The sequence below is a fragment of the Juglans regia genome, chromosome 10, assembly GCF_001411555.2.
Source record: "Juglans regia cultivar Chandler chromosome 10, Walnut 2.0, whole genome shotgun sequence".
Taxonomy (NCBI): Eukaryota; Viridiplantae; Streptophyta; class Magnoliopsida; order Fagales; family Juglandaceae; genus Juglans; species Juglans regia.
The window spans coordinates 11,996,911-12,015,872 of record NC_049910.1 but is presented as its reverse complement, the minus strand read 5'-3'; the positions used below and the strand labels follow the sequence as shown (position 1 = coordinate 12,015,872).

Genomic DNA, 18,962 nt, shown 5'->3' with positions numbered 1-18,962 from the left:
ATCCACTAGCGCCAACAAAAACAAAAATGTTGGTAAATATGAAAATACACGCTCTTTGTACATAAATAATCGCATGCAACCATTTGAACGCTCAATTATTAGGAAAACATTCACACAAACAAACTTCCCAAAATTTAGTTTTTCTACAGACTATCTTTATCATGGTTGACTTGAAGATTTTCAAGGCCTTCTTGTTGAACAAATCAACCACAAGAGTTGTGATCATCTATTGGGTATAAAATCAACCACCAAGAATCAAGCACAGATATAAATCCAATAAGAGATAAGATAAGTTGGCTCAGACATGTACAAGGAAAGAGTTTCATAAAACAAGTATGACTCAATCATTCCAAGGAAGGGAAAAGACCTCTGTAAAGAGAGAAAATCTCCTCAGATTTTGGGGAGTCTCCACTACACACTAGGGGTGAAAACCGACAAATGTGGTTCGGTTTCGATTCAAAATTGAAACAGAATCGACTAGTTTCATAAATGTTTAAAATCGGTCGAACTGGCCAGTTAATGGGGAGAAAACCAACATGCTCGATTTCAGCATGATTTTGGTCGGTTAGTCTATGTCCTGTCGGTCAGTTAGTCTGTGTTCTCGCACACCATATCTATTTTTATTTTATTATTTTAGATTTTTTTTATTTTATTATTCTTAAACTAATTAAGTTTTTCTATTCATCATCCATACACCACACATTTGATAAAACATAAAAATTAAAATTAAAAAAATTATATATAATATATAATATAAAGATGATGAATAAAACTTTTCTTTAAAAAATAACCACAGCAGACTATAAATGAGTTTGTTCAGTTTTACGAGAGGATCGAAATTTTTGTTGCGGTGGCAAGCATGTGCGAGGCGTTGGAGTTGGTCACGATCATACTTAGCCTCGTTTGTTTTCAGGAAACTTTTAAACTTATCTCATTTTATCTGATCTAATCATTATAACTTTTCGAAATTTTCATATAAAATAAAATAAAAAATTCAACTTTTTTAAATCCTAAAATAAAAATAATATTAAAAAAATATATTCTAATAATATTTTATTTAATTTTTAACTTTTATCTCAATTCATCCTATCTCATTTATAAAAACAAACGAGTCCTTAGTTTAGCAGAGAAAAACCGTATGTCACCACATGCAAATTCTCTTTCTCGAAACATGTTTCCTGATCCTTTGTTGTCTGAAGCTTTTGAGCTCTACAAGCGATCAAATTGGGACTGGATTTAGGCCTCAAATAGGTTGTCATTGAGGGGATTCCTTGCAGGTGATCAATGCAATAAAGAATGATAAAGAGGCTTGGAGTAGTGCTAGTATGTTTGTGAATGAGGCACGACAGTGTTTCAATAATTTTGCCAAGTGGAAAGTTTCTCATGTTAGGAAAAATAGTAACATCATAGCTCACTTATTGACAAAAGATGCTCTTCCCATTTCAGATAGTATTGTAATGATGGAAGATGCTATTTCTTGTATTTCATATTTGTTATAAGAGTTTCCTTTGAAAAAAAAAAAAAACCTTATAATTTTATATAACATTACTTAAAATAAAAATATAAAAATAAAAACAAATAAAATAGTCTCACCCTTTTCCAAATTGGCCGACACATATTCTTTGCCTCTCTTGCACGAAAAGGAAAACAGAATACATAGTAATTAATGTGATACCAGATTATCCTGATATTGCATTCAATGCCCATCATCTTCCTCCTTTCGGAATAAAAATAAAAAAAAATATATATATATTTTGATCATAAATAAATTTTTAAAAATAAATTTATAGTCTAGTAGATTTGACGTTATATATTAAATTATAAAATTATTTTTATTATAAAATATATTTAATCTATCAAATCAAATTACGTTAATTTATTATTTTTATAAAATTTTTTTATAATTAAAAAAATAAACACATAAAATTATTTAAATATTTAAGAATGTAAAAAAAATAATTAACAAGTCATTAAATCCCACTTGATTTGATTTAAAGATTGTGAGCAGTAGTTCCACTGGCAAAATTGGAATTGTTTGGTTGGAAGAAAAAATACAAATTCGAAGAGGAAGCTTTATATCACATATTTTCATCTAATCATCATATAAATTATTATTTTTATTATTTTATTTAAATGCATATAAATTTAAACATTAAAATTAAATAATAAAAATAATAAATTACATATTTATTAAATAGCTTCTACGTATAATTAATCCTTAAAAAACATGAATGAATTCAGTAACTCAGCTGAATATTTATTGCTGACAGCTAACCTACATTTATTCATTGGTCACACCTGCAACATTTTGATGACATTAATATCTCATGTGCATGAGGTTTATTATTTTGATGACATTAATAAAATAAATAGTAGTTATGTAAAATTGAAATTAATTTTTAATAAAATGATATAATTATATTAATTAATTTAAAATTAGTTGTAAAACAATTATAAACTTATAAGTATATTATTATCCTATTTATTTATTAAAAAGATTCGGATTGGAGGGTTTTATATCTCTGCATCAACCTTCTGCCCTACACCTCAATTGATGTTGGCCAGCCAAAGAGTACCCGTGACAGCCATCACATTAACGTAGAAAACTTTATATTAACTCATATAATCTAATCATTACAATTTTTTTAAAATTTTTACATAAAATATAATAAATAATTTAATTTTTTTAAATTTTGAAATAACATTTTTAAATTTCTACACAAAATATAATAAATAATTTAATTTTTATTCTACTATTTACAAACTATTTCAACTCATCTCTAAATCCAAATCACTCCATATCAACTTTTCTTTCAAAACTTCTGTGCATCGATTAACTTGTGGCATGCATCTCAAAATGGGACTGGTCCTTGATTTTCAATGTCCAAATAACTTGTGGGACAATCGTATTTTTAGGCGGTACGGTAGAGTCCAAATTTAATAGGCAAATTCATAGGTGGGTCAATCTTTTATATATATATATATAAATACTTTAAATACATAGAAATTATATAAAATAAATATATAAAATAATATAATTTGATATAATATATCAAATTATAAAATTATTTTATCTTAAAATAGATTTAACGGACATATTAATTTATAATTTTATTTTTTTATAATCTATTTATGTGCATGTAGCCCTTCTCATATATATATATAGTAATGTTATTATGTTCCTAATTTATGAGAGTCACTTTATCTTCTTGATATAATTTATTATAAATAAAATATAAAATATAAAAAATAAAAAATAAAAAAAATAAAGAGAATTTAGAATTTTAATTTTTATATTTTCAGTCTTTCAGACACCATTTTATAAATTTTTTAATAAATAACATCACATAGGATGAAATGAGCGGTTGCTGCAACATGACAACACTTCTTTTTGTACCACGTTGTCTGTCAGCTCCTCAGGTCTCGTGGTCCCCAACCATTTCCCCGCTGAGCTCTGCCGCACCGCTCTATTTGACCGTTAGGATATTTTTATTTTATTATTTTATATTTTTTTAATATATTTAAATATTTTTAAAAAATAAAAAATATATTAATATATTAAAAATAATTTTCGTAATTATTAAATAAAAAAATTGTTTAAAAAAATTAAATATGATCAAAATTAGTAAAAAAAATAAGAGAACAAATTAATATTTTCTTTCTCCGTTTCTCTTTCATGATGATGATCCTCGTATCAGACTTTTTTTTTTTTTTTCGTTCAATTTTATTTGATATATAAGATTTGTTTTTTGGTTTATCTAAGAAATTATCAATAATACAAGATAAAGGGCAACCTTAACATATTGGCAAAAGAGCTGTAAATATAATAATAAAAAAGATATTTGTTTGTCAAAGTGTTTAGTTTAGTTCGTTTAAGGAGGTTTAGGAGAGGTTTGAAGGGTGAGATGAGAATTTTATATTTTATTTTGAAGTTTAAAATATTATATTTTAATATTATTATTATTTTAAAATTTAGAAAATATGTATTGGAATTTAAAAAAGTTAAATTATTTATTATATTTTGTATAAAAATTTAAAAAATATATAATAATAAGATAAAATGAGATAAAAATTTTATAGTTTATCTTATACTTCAAACCTACCTTTAGAGTTCGAAACTCTCTACCCTCCGATCAAGGGAGGAGGATTTCTAATTCCAAACTTACATTTTAAAGGTAGAAAATTATACCAATATGCCTTTTATTTGTTTATTTTGTATTTTTGGTTCGCATATTGTTACTTTTTTATTTTTATTAGAAAAAATTTTCTTTGCAACCTAGAAGTCCCAGCACATTCAATATTCTGGGTTCAAAAAAAAAAAAAAAAAAGTGAGGTTTGTGGAAAATGCAATGTACAGTAAAATGATGAGTATCATTTCTCTTTTCTTTATTGTGTTTTTGCTACTTTTTATTGTTTGCTTTATATCTGTACATTTGCTTTTGTGCTCGCTTCTTTCTTCTACCTCTTCTTCTTTTGTATCTTTTGCTTTGGCCTGTGAGTTTTGTGAAGCTCTTTTTGGAAGCTTCAACAATGGCAGCAGACATTACCCACCCTCCCATGGAACAGCTCCAAGACCTTGAATATTGCATAGACTCCAACCCTCCTTGGGGTATTCTCTCTGTCTCTTTCTGTTCATATACATGTATATGTTTTATATGGGTCCCTTTTTTTATATGAAGGCACCATGAGAGTGAAGTGGGCTTCAGGTTCTTCATGCATTAGCAAACTAGTTTCAATGCCTCTCTCCACTGTTTTTTCCTCCATTAAAGATTTTTGAATATGCTGTGGAAGATATATGGGCATGTGGGTGTCGAAGCAGTGCAGTGTAGCTTTACTATTGGGTGACACTGCTGTGGTAATCACTGATATTTCTGCAAATAGAACTCAAGGCGCCGCGGTATACAAATTTTACATCAGTAAAGGAGAATGTACATATATAGTCATCCTTTTTCATAGATGTCCATATATTTCAAAATAATGAAATAAAAAACCAAACTTTATTGTTGTTTTTTGAGTTTGACGGTTGATACCCAGCGGATGATAGAGTTTTTTTATTTTTATTTTTCCTTAGGATGAGCGGTGAGAGATATTGGGACTGCGCTTTTAGCCTTTTTCGTCGAGGGTTGATAAGAAAATTTGAATGCGTATGATATTAACTGAGTATAACTCTTAACTGGTTTTTTTAACTTTCTTTATGCTTTGTTTGGTCAGTGGGAAACTCTAAGGAAAGGAGAAAAACGAGAATCTTTGAAATCTTGTAGTGTTTTGGGGTTTAAGTAAAGTTGTGACGCTCCAAGCGTTTTAGGTACCTTTCGTAAATCGTAGGATTTCTGAGATACCAAACACAGCTTTCATAGCAACACGGGTCAACAAACTTCAAAGTAATGGACCCGATAGCGTAATGTAATTACTCTTTTACCCACCAGCGCCAAAAAATTTCTGCTTTTGCTTGCCGGGTTGCTGACTAGAATATCGTATAGTGTTGGCATTCATGATGTGTCGTGATTTGGCCTCCAACAATTGATGCTCCTTGCTTTGAATAATCCCAATGATTGGGTTGCATGGGCCTAAAGTTGAAATTGTAGTTTATTCATGCGCACGTTAGTGATCTTGCCCATTGATATTGGTTGCATTACATTTTTGTTCATAGAAGGATCATCCTTCATTTTCTGCAAATTATTCGTTTCAATATTTGACATCCTGTTGAGCTGGATTTACTTCCAATCTTAGTAGATTATATGGTGGCTGAAGTTAAAGAATACAGTTTTGAGTAACAGCTGTAACCATGGATTTTAGGACTTCTCCAATGCAGCTACATTTTACTTTATATGCTTTACCGAAATTTCTTGAGAACTTAGATGTGTGGATTGCGAGGTAATCTTTCAGATGGATATCGAGCACCAAAAGATACGAGTTTTTTCCTTTTCATTTCATATATTCTATAGCCATTGACTAAATAGCTTAATTTCAGTAATCGGTGCCAATGATCTTCTACTCCAATTGGGGTTTGATATTGTTGTTTATGCATCATAACCTCCAAGCTTGCACCTGCTGTAGGATTTCCTTTTGAAGTAGAAAACTTGGCTTCATGATTCAGTAAACTTGAGTATTTATTTAAAAAAATTGACAACTTAGGCAAATATAATCGCTTCAGATGAGTGATGTTTTTCATTTCAAAATTGAGATGTGAAAGCTATGTTTTTTTTCCTCATTAGGCAAGTACACAATTCATGTTAAGTTGGTTCATTCACCTTTTCCTTTTTTGTTCATGATTTTTTTTTTTTTTTTTGCAGCCGAAACCATCTTATTAGCATTTCAAAATTACATCTTAGTGCTGGGCACAAGTGTTATGATTCCAACAATGCTCGTCCCTGCAATGGGTGGAAATGATGTAAGCTGGTTTTCTGATAAACTACCTCTACTTTCTCTCAGATTAATGACCATGCTTTCATTTACGCTCAATTGACTTATGAGGATTTTAGAAAGGCAGATTTTTTTTTCTTGACTTAGTTGGAGAGCCAATGCAGGAGATTTTGGACCCACTAATTGCTGCAGCTCACTAGTAATTATAGGCTGAAACACTGCTTAAATGTCCATTTCTTTTGCCAAAGTTCACTATAGATGGTGAACTTGTTGTAATTATATGACTGAATTTTGCCCTAAAGATGTTGGTAGCGTTATTTGCATTTGGTACATCAGGGAATTGTTTTTTTTTTTTTTTTATATCTAATCCTTTGTGTTGTCTTCTTTCATCCATTTGACCATTTTCTTGCTCACAACCAGGGGGACAAAGTAAGAGTCATGCAAACTCTCCTATTTGTGGCTGGCATTAATACACTTCTGCAAGCACTTTTTGGAACCAGGTTGCCAGCGGTTGTTGGAGGGTCCTTTGCTTATGTCATTCCCATAGCTTACATAGTAAGCGACTCCAATTTGCAACGGATTAGTGATCCTCATGAAGTAAGTCATCCAGTCTTCCCCTTCTCTGTATTAGTGAAGTGTTTGGGAATCACAAGGAAATAAATTTATCAACCTAATACCACAGCAATCAGATACACGATATTATTGACAAAGAATCCCAATGTTGATAAAACCGGTGGGCTAATTATTGTCTTCCAACCTGGGTCATAGGAAAATACTTCTGGAATGGCCAGAATTCTACTTTTTTTTTTTTGGTATCATATGTTCTAAGGGACATACCTAGGCAGATTGCTTCTTTGCTGACTGAAGTCATGGCCAAAATGCCAGAAGTCATATTACAATGCATTATTTAACAGGGCTTATTATAATTTTGAGACATGATATATTCTTAAAATATTTTTAATGCAATGAATAGAAAGATGAAAAGGTTTTTGTTGCATGTGGCATTAAAGTGCCCATGAATTGATGGCTTTCATGTCGATCAACCTGAGTCATAAGAGATAACTCTCTGAGAGTCGAGTTTATTACCTTCTCAGAGATTTTACAGATTAACTTTCCTATTTGGTAGGTTATTGAAAGAGATCTCCCCATGTGATTGGTTTGCAGAGATTTATACAAACTATGCGAGCCATCCAAGGAGCTCTAATTGTAGCCTCTAGCATACAAATAGTCTTGGGTTACAGCCAACTGTGGGGTCTCTTTTCACGGTAGGTTGATATCACTCAAATCTGTAATGAAATGATGAAACTACTCATTCACAATCACAAGTACTTTATTTACTATGTCACAATGGTTTTCTCTACAGATTCTTCAGTCCTCTTGGTATGGCACCTGTGGTTGCATTGGTTGGCTTGGGACTCTTTCAACGAGGATTTCCTGCAGTATGTATTGCTATGATAAGTTATTTATGGTATCCATTGGTTTACCCTTGAAGAGAAGCTTCCATTTGATATGGTAACCACTTCTTGGGGCAAATATTGTATTCTAGATGATTGCAAGTTGTAACGTCTAAGGCTTTGTATTATAGTTTGTGACATCAATCACGTCATTGACTTAGGAACTAGAAATTTAAATTTTAGAGTCTAGCTTCAATATCTTAACAAATTGAAAGTTTTGGCTGCATGGTTGAAAATAGATTGAAGTCTTGTGCAATGTATCAACTGGGAAAAATCTGTTGGTGCCAAAACAAATGAGTCATAATTAGTGCTTACTGTACCTGATGGAGAGCGCAATATTCCTTCTTTTTTCCCCTATGACAGCCATTTTATTTCTCTTTATGCAACTTATTACTGGAATATTTGTTTCAGTTGGGCAATTGTGTGGAAATTGGCATACCGACGCTGTTGTTGGTCATTGGATTGTCACAGGCAAGTGGTTTACTGTAACTTTTGGGTAATCCTTTCCTTTTCTAATAATTACTTCCCTTCATTTTACAATGATTTGTGTGATTGCAGTATTTAAAGCATGTGAGGCCATTTAGAGATGTCCCTATTTTTGAACGGTTCCCAGTGTTGATCTGTGTCACAATCATGTGGATATATTCCCTCATCTTGACTGCCAGTGGGGCTTATCGAGACAAGCCCACTAGAACGCAAATCAGTTGTCGTACTGACAGAGCAAATCTTATATCTACTGCCCCATGGTAGTACAAAGAACCAACTAGTTCTTTTACTTCGTGCTGTATATCTTTTTTGTTTTCTCTGGTTTTGAATTGTGTGATTTCAGGTTCAAGTTCCCATACCCTCTGCAGTGGGGTCCACCAACATTTTCAGCTGGTCATTCATTTGCTATGATGTCGGCAGTCCTTGTTTCAATGGTTGAGGTATGTATTCACTTATGTGTCCCTAAATATTTATCAAATTGATGGTATATCATATTACATCCCAAGAAAAACTAAGTGTGAACAGATGTTTTGGTTGTCTCCTTAGTGGCTCTAATTCTAGATGTCCAGTTTCATTAGTTAATTACTAACTTGTGTATTTGACGGCAGTCAACTGGTGCATACAAGGCAACTTCTAGGTTGGCAATTGCTACTCCACCTCCTGCTTATGTATTGAGCCGGGGTATTGGTTGGCAGGTAAGCTGTTTTGACACAATTGTAAATCCTCATCACAGATGCAGTTCTCTCCCTGAGTTGGATTCTTATCATTCTACAAATTCAAGTAGATTTTCTTCCTTGTGTCATCCATATGCTTGTATGTCATATTTTGATTTGCACGGATCAGGCACACTTAAGGTCACATTTTTTGTGGACATTCATTCTCTTAAGTGTTTGAATTTTGCACAAAAATTTGCAGGTTTGTAGAATGTATTATTTAGGTGTTTTCTTTTGTATTCTCCCTGTGTACGTGGGCAACACCTATTTTCATTTGTATTAATAAAGTTACTTTTACCCATTAAAAAAAAAGTAGTTGAGTTTTGCATGGTCCCATCACTTCATTTATTTGAGAGGGCTGAATAGTTTTGGTTTCTCACTTTGTCAGGGAATAGGAATCTTGCTCGATGGTCTTTATGGAACGGGCACTGGTTCTACTGTTTCTGTGTAAGATGCACTTAGATGAGCCATAGGCACTGGCTTGTGTTTAGTTTCTTTGCATACAGAGATAGCTTGACAGGAGTCATGGATCATGTTTTCAGGGAAAATGTTGGCCTCCTTGGATTAACCCGAGTTGGAAGTCGCAGAGTTATTCAAATTTCTTCTGGCTTCATGATATTCTTCTCTATCCTAGGTTGGCATTATCTTTTTCAACAAGACAATTTGGGCATGTGGAATGAAAAGCACTTCCTGATTGTTTTCCTTCTATTTCATATATAAGGGCTTTTGTTTTGAGAACTCAGATAACATGCCAATTACCAAGTGGTGAAAATATATTTTCCACTTATTTGTTTAGGCTGGAACTAGAGTCATTGCATTTTCTCTCTTTCCCTCTCTTTCATCAATAGTAAATTCTAGTATCTTAAGCTCAATTCATATCTAGGGGTCAGTATCTAAGGTTTCCAATCACAATTGAAAAATTGTTCTGCATGGTTTATTCACTCAATTATGTTTGCAGGAAAATTTGGGGCCGTGTTTGCATCTATACCCTTCCCAATATTTGCTGCATTGTACTGTGTTCTCTTTGGCCTTGTGGGTACGTCACTAACCAAATGAAATTCAGTTTTCTACTTTTAAGATCCTCGCACACTTAACAACAGTTTGTTTCTTGTCTTTCAGCTTCTGTTGGGTTATCATTTCTTCAATTCACAAACATGAACTGTATGAGAAATCTCATTATTACTGGGCTTTCACTGTTCCTCGGGATATCCATCCCTCAGTTTTTCAATGAATATTGGAATCCTTCACAGCGAGGTCTTGTTCATACCGATGCCGGATGGGTGAGCACTATTATCCTCAATATACCCAATAGCCTGGTGAGAATCTAGAAGTACAATAGGTCCCATGGCAGACAAAGTATACGCCGACATAGATGCATCGGTAATATATTGTTTGGCCCTGACCAATAGCATCAGAGTTGGACATGTCACAACCATTCCATGACAAAAACTATAATAGTATAGATTTTGGTACCTTCTCAGGCTGTTTTTCTTCCCTGGTAGAGATTATTAATCTGACAATCGAACATGACATCTTTGCAGTTCAATGCATTTCTCAATACCATATTCTCTTCTCCGCCAACGGTGGGTTTGATCGTTGCAGTGTTTCTTGACAACACATTAGAAGTAGAGAAGTCAAAGAAGGATAGAGGGATGCCATGGTGGGTGAAGTTCAGAACATTTCGAGGTGATAACAGAAATGAAGAGTTCTACACTTTGCCTTTCAATCTCAACAGGTTTTTCCCACCAACATAGCGAGTTCAGAGAGGACCAGCAAAACAACCTAATATCTCTTGCACGGCAATTGAATTAATCTGATAATTCAGTTTTCTTTGGAGCTTGTGTAAATCCATGATCACCATGAAAATTGTCTTTGCAAATTTTCCAAGTCCCTGGCATTTTATTTTTTGTAGGGCCAAAATCTTGTGACATGGTCCGGATTAGAAATGTAGCTCATCATTTGATCCATGCTTAAGAGATGCAATAAGAAAGGAAATCCATTCTCTCTATATCCATCTATCTCTCTTAAGCTTTTCAATTGGTTCTATAATGTTTTATTGATCTAATCTCCGGACAAATAATGTAAACATGGTCCGGATTAGCCTGCTTGCTTTAACATCTAAGGTTCCGTTTGGATATAGAAATGGTCACCGTGTTACGCCTTCCTAAATCGATCATTTTTTCTTAAATCATTAATTTACGATTATTTTTTACCATTTTAGAAAATAATTTCTTTTAACTTTTAGAAGTTATTTTGATTTATATATATATATATATATATATTTTACGGTTCTTTTTAATCTCAATCTCATAGTTTTTATTGATTAATTAAATACTAAAATGATGTTAATTTTGTTGGATGTCAGTAGTTACCCAACCCCCAAAGAAAACAACACCAAGAGAAGCACCTTTCTGGCAGCCTCGTAGAGCCCACCCCCCTCGTAGAGTCCACTCAAGAAGATTACATATCTAATTACAATTTATGATTTTTTAGGTACTTAATATAGATTGAAAATAAGTAATAATTATAAGTAATTATAAGTAATTATGTAATCTTCTATATATAATTATGAATTTTCTTTTAACGTAATTATTTATGCTTAGATTAAAATATTAAAGGTTAAGAATTATAAGACAAGATATTAACTATTAATTGTTATTAATAATATACATACTATTGACATTATTAATTTAATATAATTAATTAATTATATACTTAGTTAGACAACTAAAATTAAATCATTCACTTAATTATTATTATTTTATATAATTTTTATGTCAAAAACTTGAAAAAATAGAAAGAAACAACGCTGCTTGAGATGACAAAAGTAGGTGCTTGATTTGTGTCTCCATTGTTTAAAAGGAATTTTTTTTTTTTAATTTCTAAAATGATTTTTATCTTTTAGTTTGTGGGCTTTATATGACATTATTAATTGTGTATAAATAGGAAGATTGATTTGATAGAAATTGAAAATCTCAAAAATAAAATGTTTAAAATTAGAATATGGTGATTGATATACGAGAGACACATTCAAACAACTATACGAATTATTTTAATATTTTATTTATTTATTTATCAACGTTGTGATGTTTAAGGTGGCCGTGCTGAAGAAAGTTTTTTTACGTTACGGAGAGATTTCAAATTGCCGTCTAACCCAACTCAAAATTGGCAGAGGGCAGGAAATGTCAATGGGGACAGATTCCACTTGGGTTGGAAAGAAGCCTCTGAGGCGCATTGCAGGCATGTCCGATGCTCTCTCCATCGCTGCGGATCTCGGCTTCTCTGTTTCCCCTTCTCCTACTCAGGTGGTAATTCTGATTTTGCATTTTGCTTTTGTGCAATTGTTATTATCCTTTAACCGCCTTTAACAGTAATGTATGTTCTGTTTTGCATTTTGCGTCACTCTTGGGAATTCTGATCTCGACCCATTTTGCTTCTGTTTGATAGAATGTAGCTCCATTTCTACCCACAACTTGTGTGTGTTGTCCATATTGAAGCTCACTTGAAACACCCAGTTAAATATCGGTCTCTTGTGTGGAATTAAGTTCGGGGGGGGGGGGGTTTATATTATGGGGCACTTTGGAATACAAGTCAGAAATGAAGGGGGCTGACATTAGTTTTGGTTGTTTGGATCCTCAGCATGACTCTTTCCAGAAATAAATGAGATCCAAGTTATAACTTAATAAGTTGTATTAGTTTTTTCTTTAATGGGAATGTATGAATGTACTAGTCGAATTATGATTAAGGTTTCCCTTTTGGGTAGGAAGAACTCCAGAACTTATCCACTACAACTGGTGAGAAGGGCGATGACTTGATAAGGGTATTAAGAGAACTTACCGCTGTACAAAGAAAAATAGTAGATCTGCAAGTGGAACTTCAAGGACGAAAGGTGAGTAATACCAGTTTCATTTTACAGTATGATAGTTTTGGGTAACTGAAGAAAATGAAATTAGAATATGATGTTTTGGGTTGCAGTTTCACTTATTCTAACTTGGTTAGTAAAATTTAAGGATGATAAAAATGTGGCACATTTGACGCATGTGACTGAAATGGAAAAGAAGACTGAGACTTTGGCAAGGATTACAACTATATTGAAAGATGTCATTCAGAATAAGGTATTATTTTGATTTCATTTTTTTCATTATTGTCTTCTTTGCAATTCTAAGGTCAAATGGTGTATGCTTCATGCTAAAGCTCCTTCTGTTTTTCCTTGAAAATCTCCATGTCCAATCTTCTATACATGTATACATATACAGAACACGAACCAAGCATGCATCGTGCATGCGAACGCACTTTTGAAAACTGGGCATCTATATGCTTTGTTTTCTCACTCTAGATTTTGGAGTAGCATGGGCTACTCTAATATATGGTAGTATTACATGATGGTATTGGTTAGCTTAAGGGACTATTTGGTTTCTTAGTTTTTGGAAAATCTGTGACTACTACAGTTCTCTACAATTATTCCTCCTGTCCATGAGCAGGCAGAAGAGTGAGGATTGGATTTTGTGCATTCAAATGCTACACTGGATCATGGATTTCCTCTCTATGGACCCTCTAGAGACGCCTTTATTTCTGTATCTTGTCTTGATTATGATTTGTGAGTAAAATTGACCTGTTTGTAAACTGTTACATGACCAGGTTCTGCTTCCTTGGAAGTTTTCTTATTCTTATACCTAGTGCATTCAACATTGTTCTTATAACTTTATGTTATGATAAAAGATCCTATAAAAATCTTGCTCATAAATTAATTTCTTTTACTCATGGGCCTATAATTTGGAGTTTGAAAAACAAATTTTTGTATGCCAGTTCTAATTATTGAAGAAATATAATCCCAGAGTAATAATTCCCAATGAAAACAAACAGAGCCTCTGTGTGTGTTGACTGTAATGCAAAATATTTATAGATTCCTCCAGCCTTCAACAATATTTTTTTTGAGGCTTAGTATCAGGCATCTGTCCCCATAATTATTCTTACAAAATGACTATAGCCAAGATCTTGTCATTACAGTCAGTAAGGACTATAGCTTAGGTAATGATATTGCAACCTGAAAGGGAATGTTTTGACATCGATGCCGATCCTATGGATGATTATGTTTTCATTAACATACTTGTGTTTTTCAGGTTGAATAATGGTGACCGTGAGAGGGAAAATCATTTCAATTTCTTCAGCATACAACATCTTTTTCACATTAAGTCAAATGAATTTATTAAACCTGTGAACACATGTTTCAATGTTGAATGTTGGCAGGATCGCATAATAGCTCGTCTTCAACAGCCATATTCACTGGATTGCATTCCAGTGGAAGCAGAATATCAGGTTGGTCCAACAAGTTTCATCTCTCTCTCAACTCACACTTTGACCCCTAACTTGTATTGCTCATTCACTCACCATCTCATGACTAGTCTGCTTGTCAAACTAACAGCTTTTGATGCAACAAATAGGCATAGGTGTGGGGGCATGTGGTGGGACTGTCGATGCTAGAATGCAAAATAGTGACTTTTATCACCTAGCACCTTCCCTAAGGTGGGGGGGGACTTATTGATAGAATAACAGCATGTATTTTTTGAATGACAGCATATTTTTATGGATGAGGAGTGCTATGCATCAACTATTATTCACCACTCCCACACCCGTGTGGGGTGTGGGACACGGGTGTGGGAGTGGTGAATAGTGGTTGATGAGAAAAAAATTTCTATTATGGATGGATGAGAGGAGAACGGATGAGAGATTCAATTGATCTAGTATTTCAATGTATGAATGTGCTATAAGCATAAACCATAACATATAATTGCTAGTACTGGTGTTTTTAATTTTGCTTAAACTTAACATGTAAATCATAATCAGAAAGTTTGCCCATATTTTTTAAGTCCAAATTGTAAATTCTCTAGCTCTTGTAGAAGGTTATTAAACGGTTACATTAACTTTTCGGACAATGGAAAGTCGGCATTTTTAATGTTTGCCATCCTTTGCTTGGGTTCGTGCAGAAACAATTTTCTGAATTACTGATGAAGGCTGCTAGTGATTATGGTGCCTTGACAACGTCAGTTGCAGATTTTCAATGGAGTCAGAACTTTAAGGAGCCTCCTTCAGTATGGGGAGTAAGTTTCTAGAGGCATTTAATTTGTTTCTAAACAAGTTCCAGAATGCCTGATATGCCATATATGTCATTTGTCATTCCCTTCGTAGTTCCAGATCACATTCCGCGGTTAGACACACCCATTTTTTCCTGTTTTAAGTTAAAAAGTGTATACTATACTAAACTACACTGCAATAAGTGTAGTGTTTCGGACGAAGTGTGAGAGATCATGGGAGACTTCTGGTTCTGGTGAAGCAGCGTGCGTATTATTAGCCTTTTGAATGGTTGATTTGTCTTTTTAAACTTATTCACAAATTATGATAATCAAAATGCTAAAGGTTAAACATCCACTATGTACCGGAGGTAAAAGGTGTTTTGATCAACAGTAATATGCTATCCATTTCATGAAATCCTAAAGGTATGCTAATACAGAACTTATATCCGTGCTGTAGTTCATGGGTTCCAGTCGATTCGTTCTTGAGCTTTCTTTCTAATTACTGTAGCCATGAAACATGTGCTTAAAGAGTTGGTTTTGTCTCAGAAAGGTAATCCTCATCTTCTTCTACTAATGCAGGAAATGCTTCGACCGATCCCAGTTGCTTTAGCATCATGCACCCGATTCTTTGAGGCCATGTCTGCCATGAGAGAATCGTTTGCAACCCTTCAGAATCTGAGAGTGGGTCATTCCAATTCCTCTTTGCCTGCAACACCAGTCAAGAACAGCTCCCAAAGAGTTGCAGGGGACTCCAACTGTGTGACTCCACCACCCTGGAGAAATGGCCCAAGCTTTGATGACTTAGTTACTAGGAGCCTAAGTAGGCAAAAAATGGAGAGACAGGAAGCAGGGGATGAAAACAGTGAGGTTTCTGATCTTAATCAGGTTGATGGCACAAGCCATAGGAGATTGTCGTGGCCCCCTTCGGTTAAAACGAGTGGAATTTAGTCTCACACAGGCGAATATCATTGTTTGTCTTGCAGTACTAATGTTCTTATTAAGATTGTATTCTGCTTTCACTATATATATCCACTTGCAATGAGAATGTTCAACAGCAGAACCATAAACCATGAAGAATCCACTCATTTGTGCAGTAATACATAATTTCACTAATCTGCTATTCTGAACATGATCATATTTTCCTGCCATCTTTTCTTTCTCCTCCACCAGTATGCTCGTATTTGCCTCTGGTCCACCTCTCCACACTTGTCTGCACTTTGGACAAAAATATTTAGCATTCAACCCTACCATGCTCTTCATAGCACCTAAACTTAGATAGTAAGCAAGTGGCTATACCAGGTTCCTTTTATGTTTTCTGGTTAGCATCATGCAGAAGGTACTATTGATACCTCATGCATACTACAATTGGATCGAGTGACGACTGCTCAAGGGAAACATGCCTAGGATGAATAATCACCGTTCACTGTATACACACCACCAAGAATTTATGTATTTCCCCACTTTGAGGATTTGTAATAAAGGCTTCTTTCAGATTCCTCAAAAGAGTTGTGGTCGTCAAAAGGAAAGAGCAACTCTATTCTTCGTCCTGAATTTTTTCATTCCTTTTTAACCGAGTCCAACATGATAGCTTGGCTAAGCTTTCATCTTAATCCTTTGAGAAAAAACATGAAAATATCAGCGACTTTCATTTTCTTTTCTGACGTGAAGAGATGAATTCAGAAAGAGAAAAGTGGTATTCGGATGCTCCTTTGTTTGTTGTGTTTGAAACATGTACTAAGCCACTGGTGTCAACTCTGATCTTGTTGGCACCTTCATCTTTACCCTTAGTAGTACTTGGTTCACAAGCAAAACTTTTGTAGAACTGCAAGACCTTTGGGTGTGCCTTGATCTTTGAGGGACTGAAACCTGATAACTGAAGACCTTCCAAACTCCTCACCCGGGAGAGTGCAACATAGACCATTCCACAGCCAAAAGATCTAGATAGATTGGTGTGAAGTTTATCAAGAGTCATGCCCTGGCACTTGTGAATACTTCGAGCCCATGCCAATAAAAGGGGCAGCTGCTTTCTTTTAGCAACAACTGTATCTCCCTCTGTCACAACCCAAGTTTCTGGCTCAATCACCTTTGTTGGCCCTGAATCAAATTTGACTATAGGCAGCAGGTTTTCAGAACATATATCTCTTACATCCACACCCTCTGACTCTGAAAATCCGATAACTATACCCGTGTTACCATTCACCAGTCCACGCCAAGTATTCAAATTCTTGATCAGCATTACCCTTGCACCTTCACAGAGGAAAAGCTCATCGGGTGCTATCCCTTCTTTGAGCTGAATCTTCCAGGGATTCTCACCACTGTCAGAGGCTAAATATGTGGTGGCCGCCTCGGAAAAGCTTTCCATCCTCATCTCGTTCACTCTCCTTACATCTTCTTTCAATGGATAGAGCTGTACCACAGACGGATCTAACTCATCCGACTCGGTCCTCGAACACAACTGTTCTAGAACCTCTAAGTCCTGAGGATCACAATCCCCTCTCCTTATACCCTGAAGCATTTTGACGAACCGAGCATCTGCTTGTCTGAAAATCTCCGTAAGCTCAAGTTGCATATCAAAACTTGCATTCCAGCAATCAGCTTCAAATGCAAACTCTTTGCCCGACGAATTCTGATGACCAAAAACTGGTGGTAGCTGAAAGAAATCACCACTCACGACAAGCTGAATCCCACCCCAAACCTCATCTCCGCCACGTAACTTCTTTGCAATGTATTCAAGACTCTCAAACAGCTCTGCGTCAACCATGCTAATTTCGTCAATAACCAATGCCTCAGCTTTGTTCCACCTCCCGTAGGCCTTCTTATTCTGAAGAACCCTATCCAGCAAAGTGCAGCGATCCGCCATGGGGTACCCAATGCCCGCAAAAGAGTGCAACGTTTGTCCCCGAATAGCGCACGCTGCGACCCCAGTAGACGCTGTGACAAAGACCCCAGATGGGGAGTGACATTTTTTCAACAGCTCGATAATATGCTTAACCAATTCTGTTTTTCCGGTCCCTGCCGAGCCCGTGATGAACACGGAACTGCCCGCAGAAACTGCAGATATGATTTTTTTTTGTTGTTCAGTCCACTTGATTCTGGTCCTAGGGTTTCTGGGTTCGCTCTTTCTGGATTTGTTTTTACTCCAGTACCAACTTTGAGCGGATTTTGTGTTTTTCCCAAAACTTTTGGTGCTAAAGTTTCTGTAAGCAGCTATTGCAGTGGCGATAAACGTCGCCACACCCATAGTTCTTATTCGTTTCTCGCAATTCTCGTTCTGGGTCTACAAAATTTTGCCAAACTAGGATTCTTTCTCAAGATTAGTGACAGTAACAGTCATGAAATGCAGCACATTGAGCATCGAAAATGAAGTTTCAAAACTGACACTAAATTGGGATTATTCCGTATAGGAGCAAAGCGAGGCACAACGAGAGCAATTAATGTAAAGTAACTAAAGAATTGCCTTACCAAATGATCGAGTTTGGTTTCTCGAGTGGCTTTGCGACTGTTCCAAACTTCCGTCAAAAATTTACGTCACATGGAACATCTTCATTCTCGGATTTCAGATAATATTGCAGATTTTAATTCTCGAGGGCACAGAAAATTGTGAAAAGAAGAAGAGCTCTTTGGGCTTACCGGCGCCGTCCAATGGGAAGTATTGGGCTTTACATGGTTTAGTTTCGGGGGCTTTTTGGAGGTTGGAGTTTGAAGACTCCCCCAAAACATATTCCATACTTTTTTTTTTTTTTTTAACCGTACTACTCATAATCCTCATATTTTATATATCTATTTAAAAATATATTATTTTATTTTTTTAATCTTATTTTATTTATAAATATATCTTATTTTTTTAATCTTATTTTATCTAAAATTATTTTTAT

The 18,962-nt window shown here is 34.6% G+C and overlaps 3 protein-coding genes across 3 annotated transcripts; 2 read left to right on the top strand and 1 right to left on the bottom strand.

Moving 5' to 3' along the window:
* The first annotated feature begins 4,412 nt into the window (after positions 1–4,412).
* LOC108993942 (nucleobase-ascorbate transporter 1) lies at positions 4,413–11,024 on the top strand. The gene is made up of 14 exons (XM_018969007.2): positions 4,413–4,609; positions 6,294–6,391; positions 6,784–6,960; positions 7,528–7,628; positions 7,727–7,802; positions 8,229–8,288; positions 8,376–8,563; positions 8,647–8,743; positions 8,912–8,998; positions 9,405–9,463; positions 9,559–9,650; positions 9,975–10,052; positions 10,136–10,296; positions 10,558–11,024. The coding sequence occupies exons 1-14, from the start codon at positions 4,531–4,533 to the stop codon at positions 10,768–10,770; spliced, it is 1,566 nt and encodes a 521-aa protein (XP_018824552.1). The 5' UTR covers positions 4,413–4,530; the 3' UTR covers positions 10,771–11,024.
* A 1,081-nt stretch (positions 11,025–12,105) lies between these two features.
* Positions 12,106–16,179, top strand: LOC108993969 (AUGMIN subunit 2-like). Its single transcript, XM_018969041.2, has 6 exons — positions 12,106–12,321; positions 12,780–12,905; positions 13,027–13,131; positions 14,264–14,332; positions 15,001–15,114; positions 15,667–16,179. The coding sequence occupies exons 1-6, from the start codon at positions 12,199–12,201 to the stop codon at positions 16,033–16,035; spliced, it is 906 nt and encodes a 301-aa protein (XP_018824586.2). The 5' UTR covers positions 12,106–12,198; the 3' UTR covers positions 16,036–16,179.
* Positions 16,180–16,732: 553 nt separating this feature from the next.
* LOC108993947 (ATP-dependent DNA helicase PIF1-like) lies at positions 16,733–18,328 on the bottom strand. Its single transcript, XM_018969014.2, has one exon. The coding sequence runs from the start codon at positions 18,326–18,328 to the stop codon at positions 16,733–16,735; it is 1,596 nt and encodes a 531-aa protein (XP_018824559.2).
* Positions 18,329–18,962: the final 634 nt, after the last annotated feature.

Bases quoted from the DNA above. Each gene is read 5' to 3' on its own strand.
- LOC108993969 (XM_018969041.2), top strand. From the start codon at position 12,199: ATGTCAATGGGGACAGATTCCACTTGGGTTGGAAAGAAGCCTCTGAGG. The intron at 14,333-15,000 runs GTTGGTCCAACA...GGGTTCGTGCAG, and splicing joins CAGTGGAAGCAGAATATCAG to AAACAATTTTCTGAATTACT. The intron at 15,115-15,666 runs GTAAGTTTCTAG...CTACTAATGCAG, and splicing joins AGCCTCCTTCAGTATGGGGA to GAAATGCTTCGACCGATCCC.
- LOC108993947 (XM_018969014.2), bottom strand. From the start codon at position 18,328: ATGGGTGTGGCGACGTTTATCGCCACTGCAATAGCTGCTTACAGAAAC.
- LOC108993942 (XM_018969007.2), top strand. From the start codon at position 4,531: ATGGCAGCAGACATTACCCACCCTCCCATGGAACAGCTCCAAGACCTT. The intron at 4,610-6,293 runs GTATTCTCTCTG...TTTTTTTTGCAG, and splicing joins AGACTCCAACCCTCCTTGGG to CCGAAACCATCTTATTAGCA. The intron at 8,999-9,404 runs GTAAGCTGTTTT...TCACTTTGTCAG, and splicing joins GCCGGGGTATTGGTTGGCAG to GGAATAGGAATCTTGCTCGA.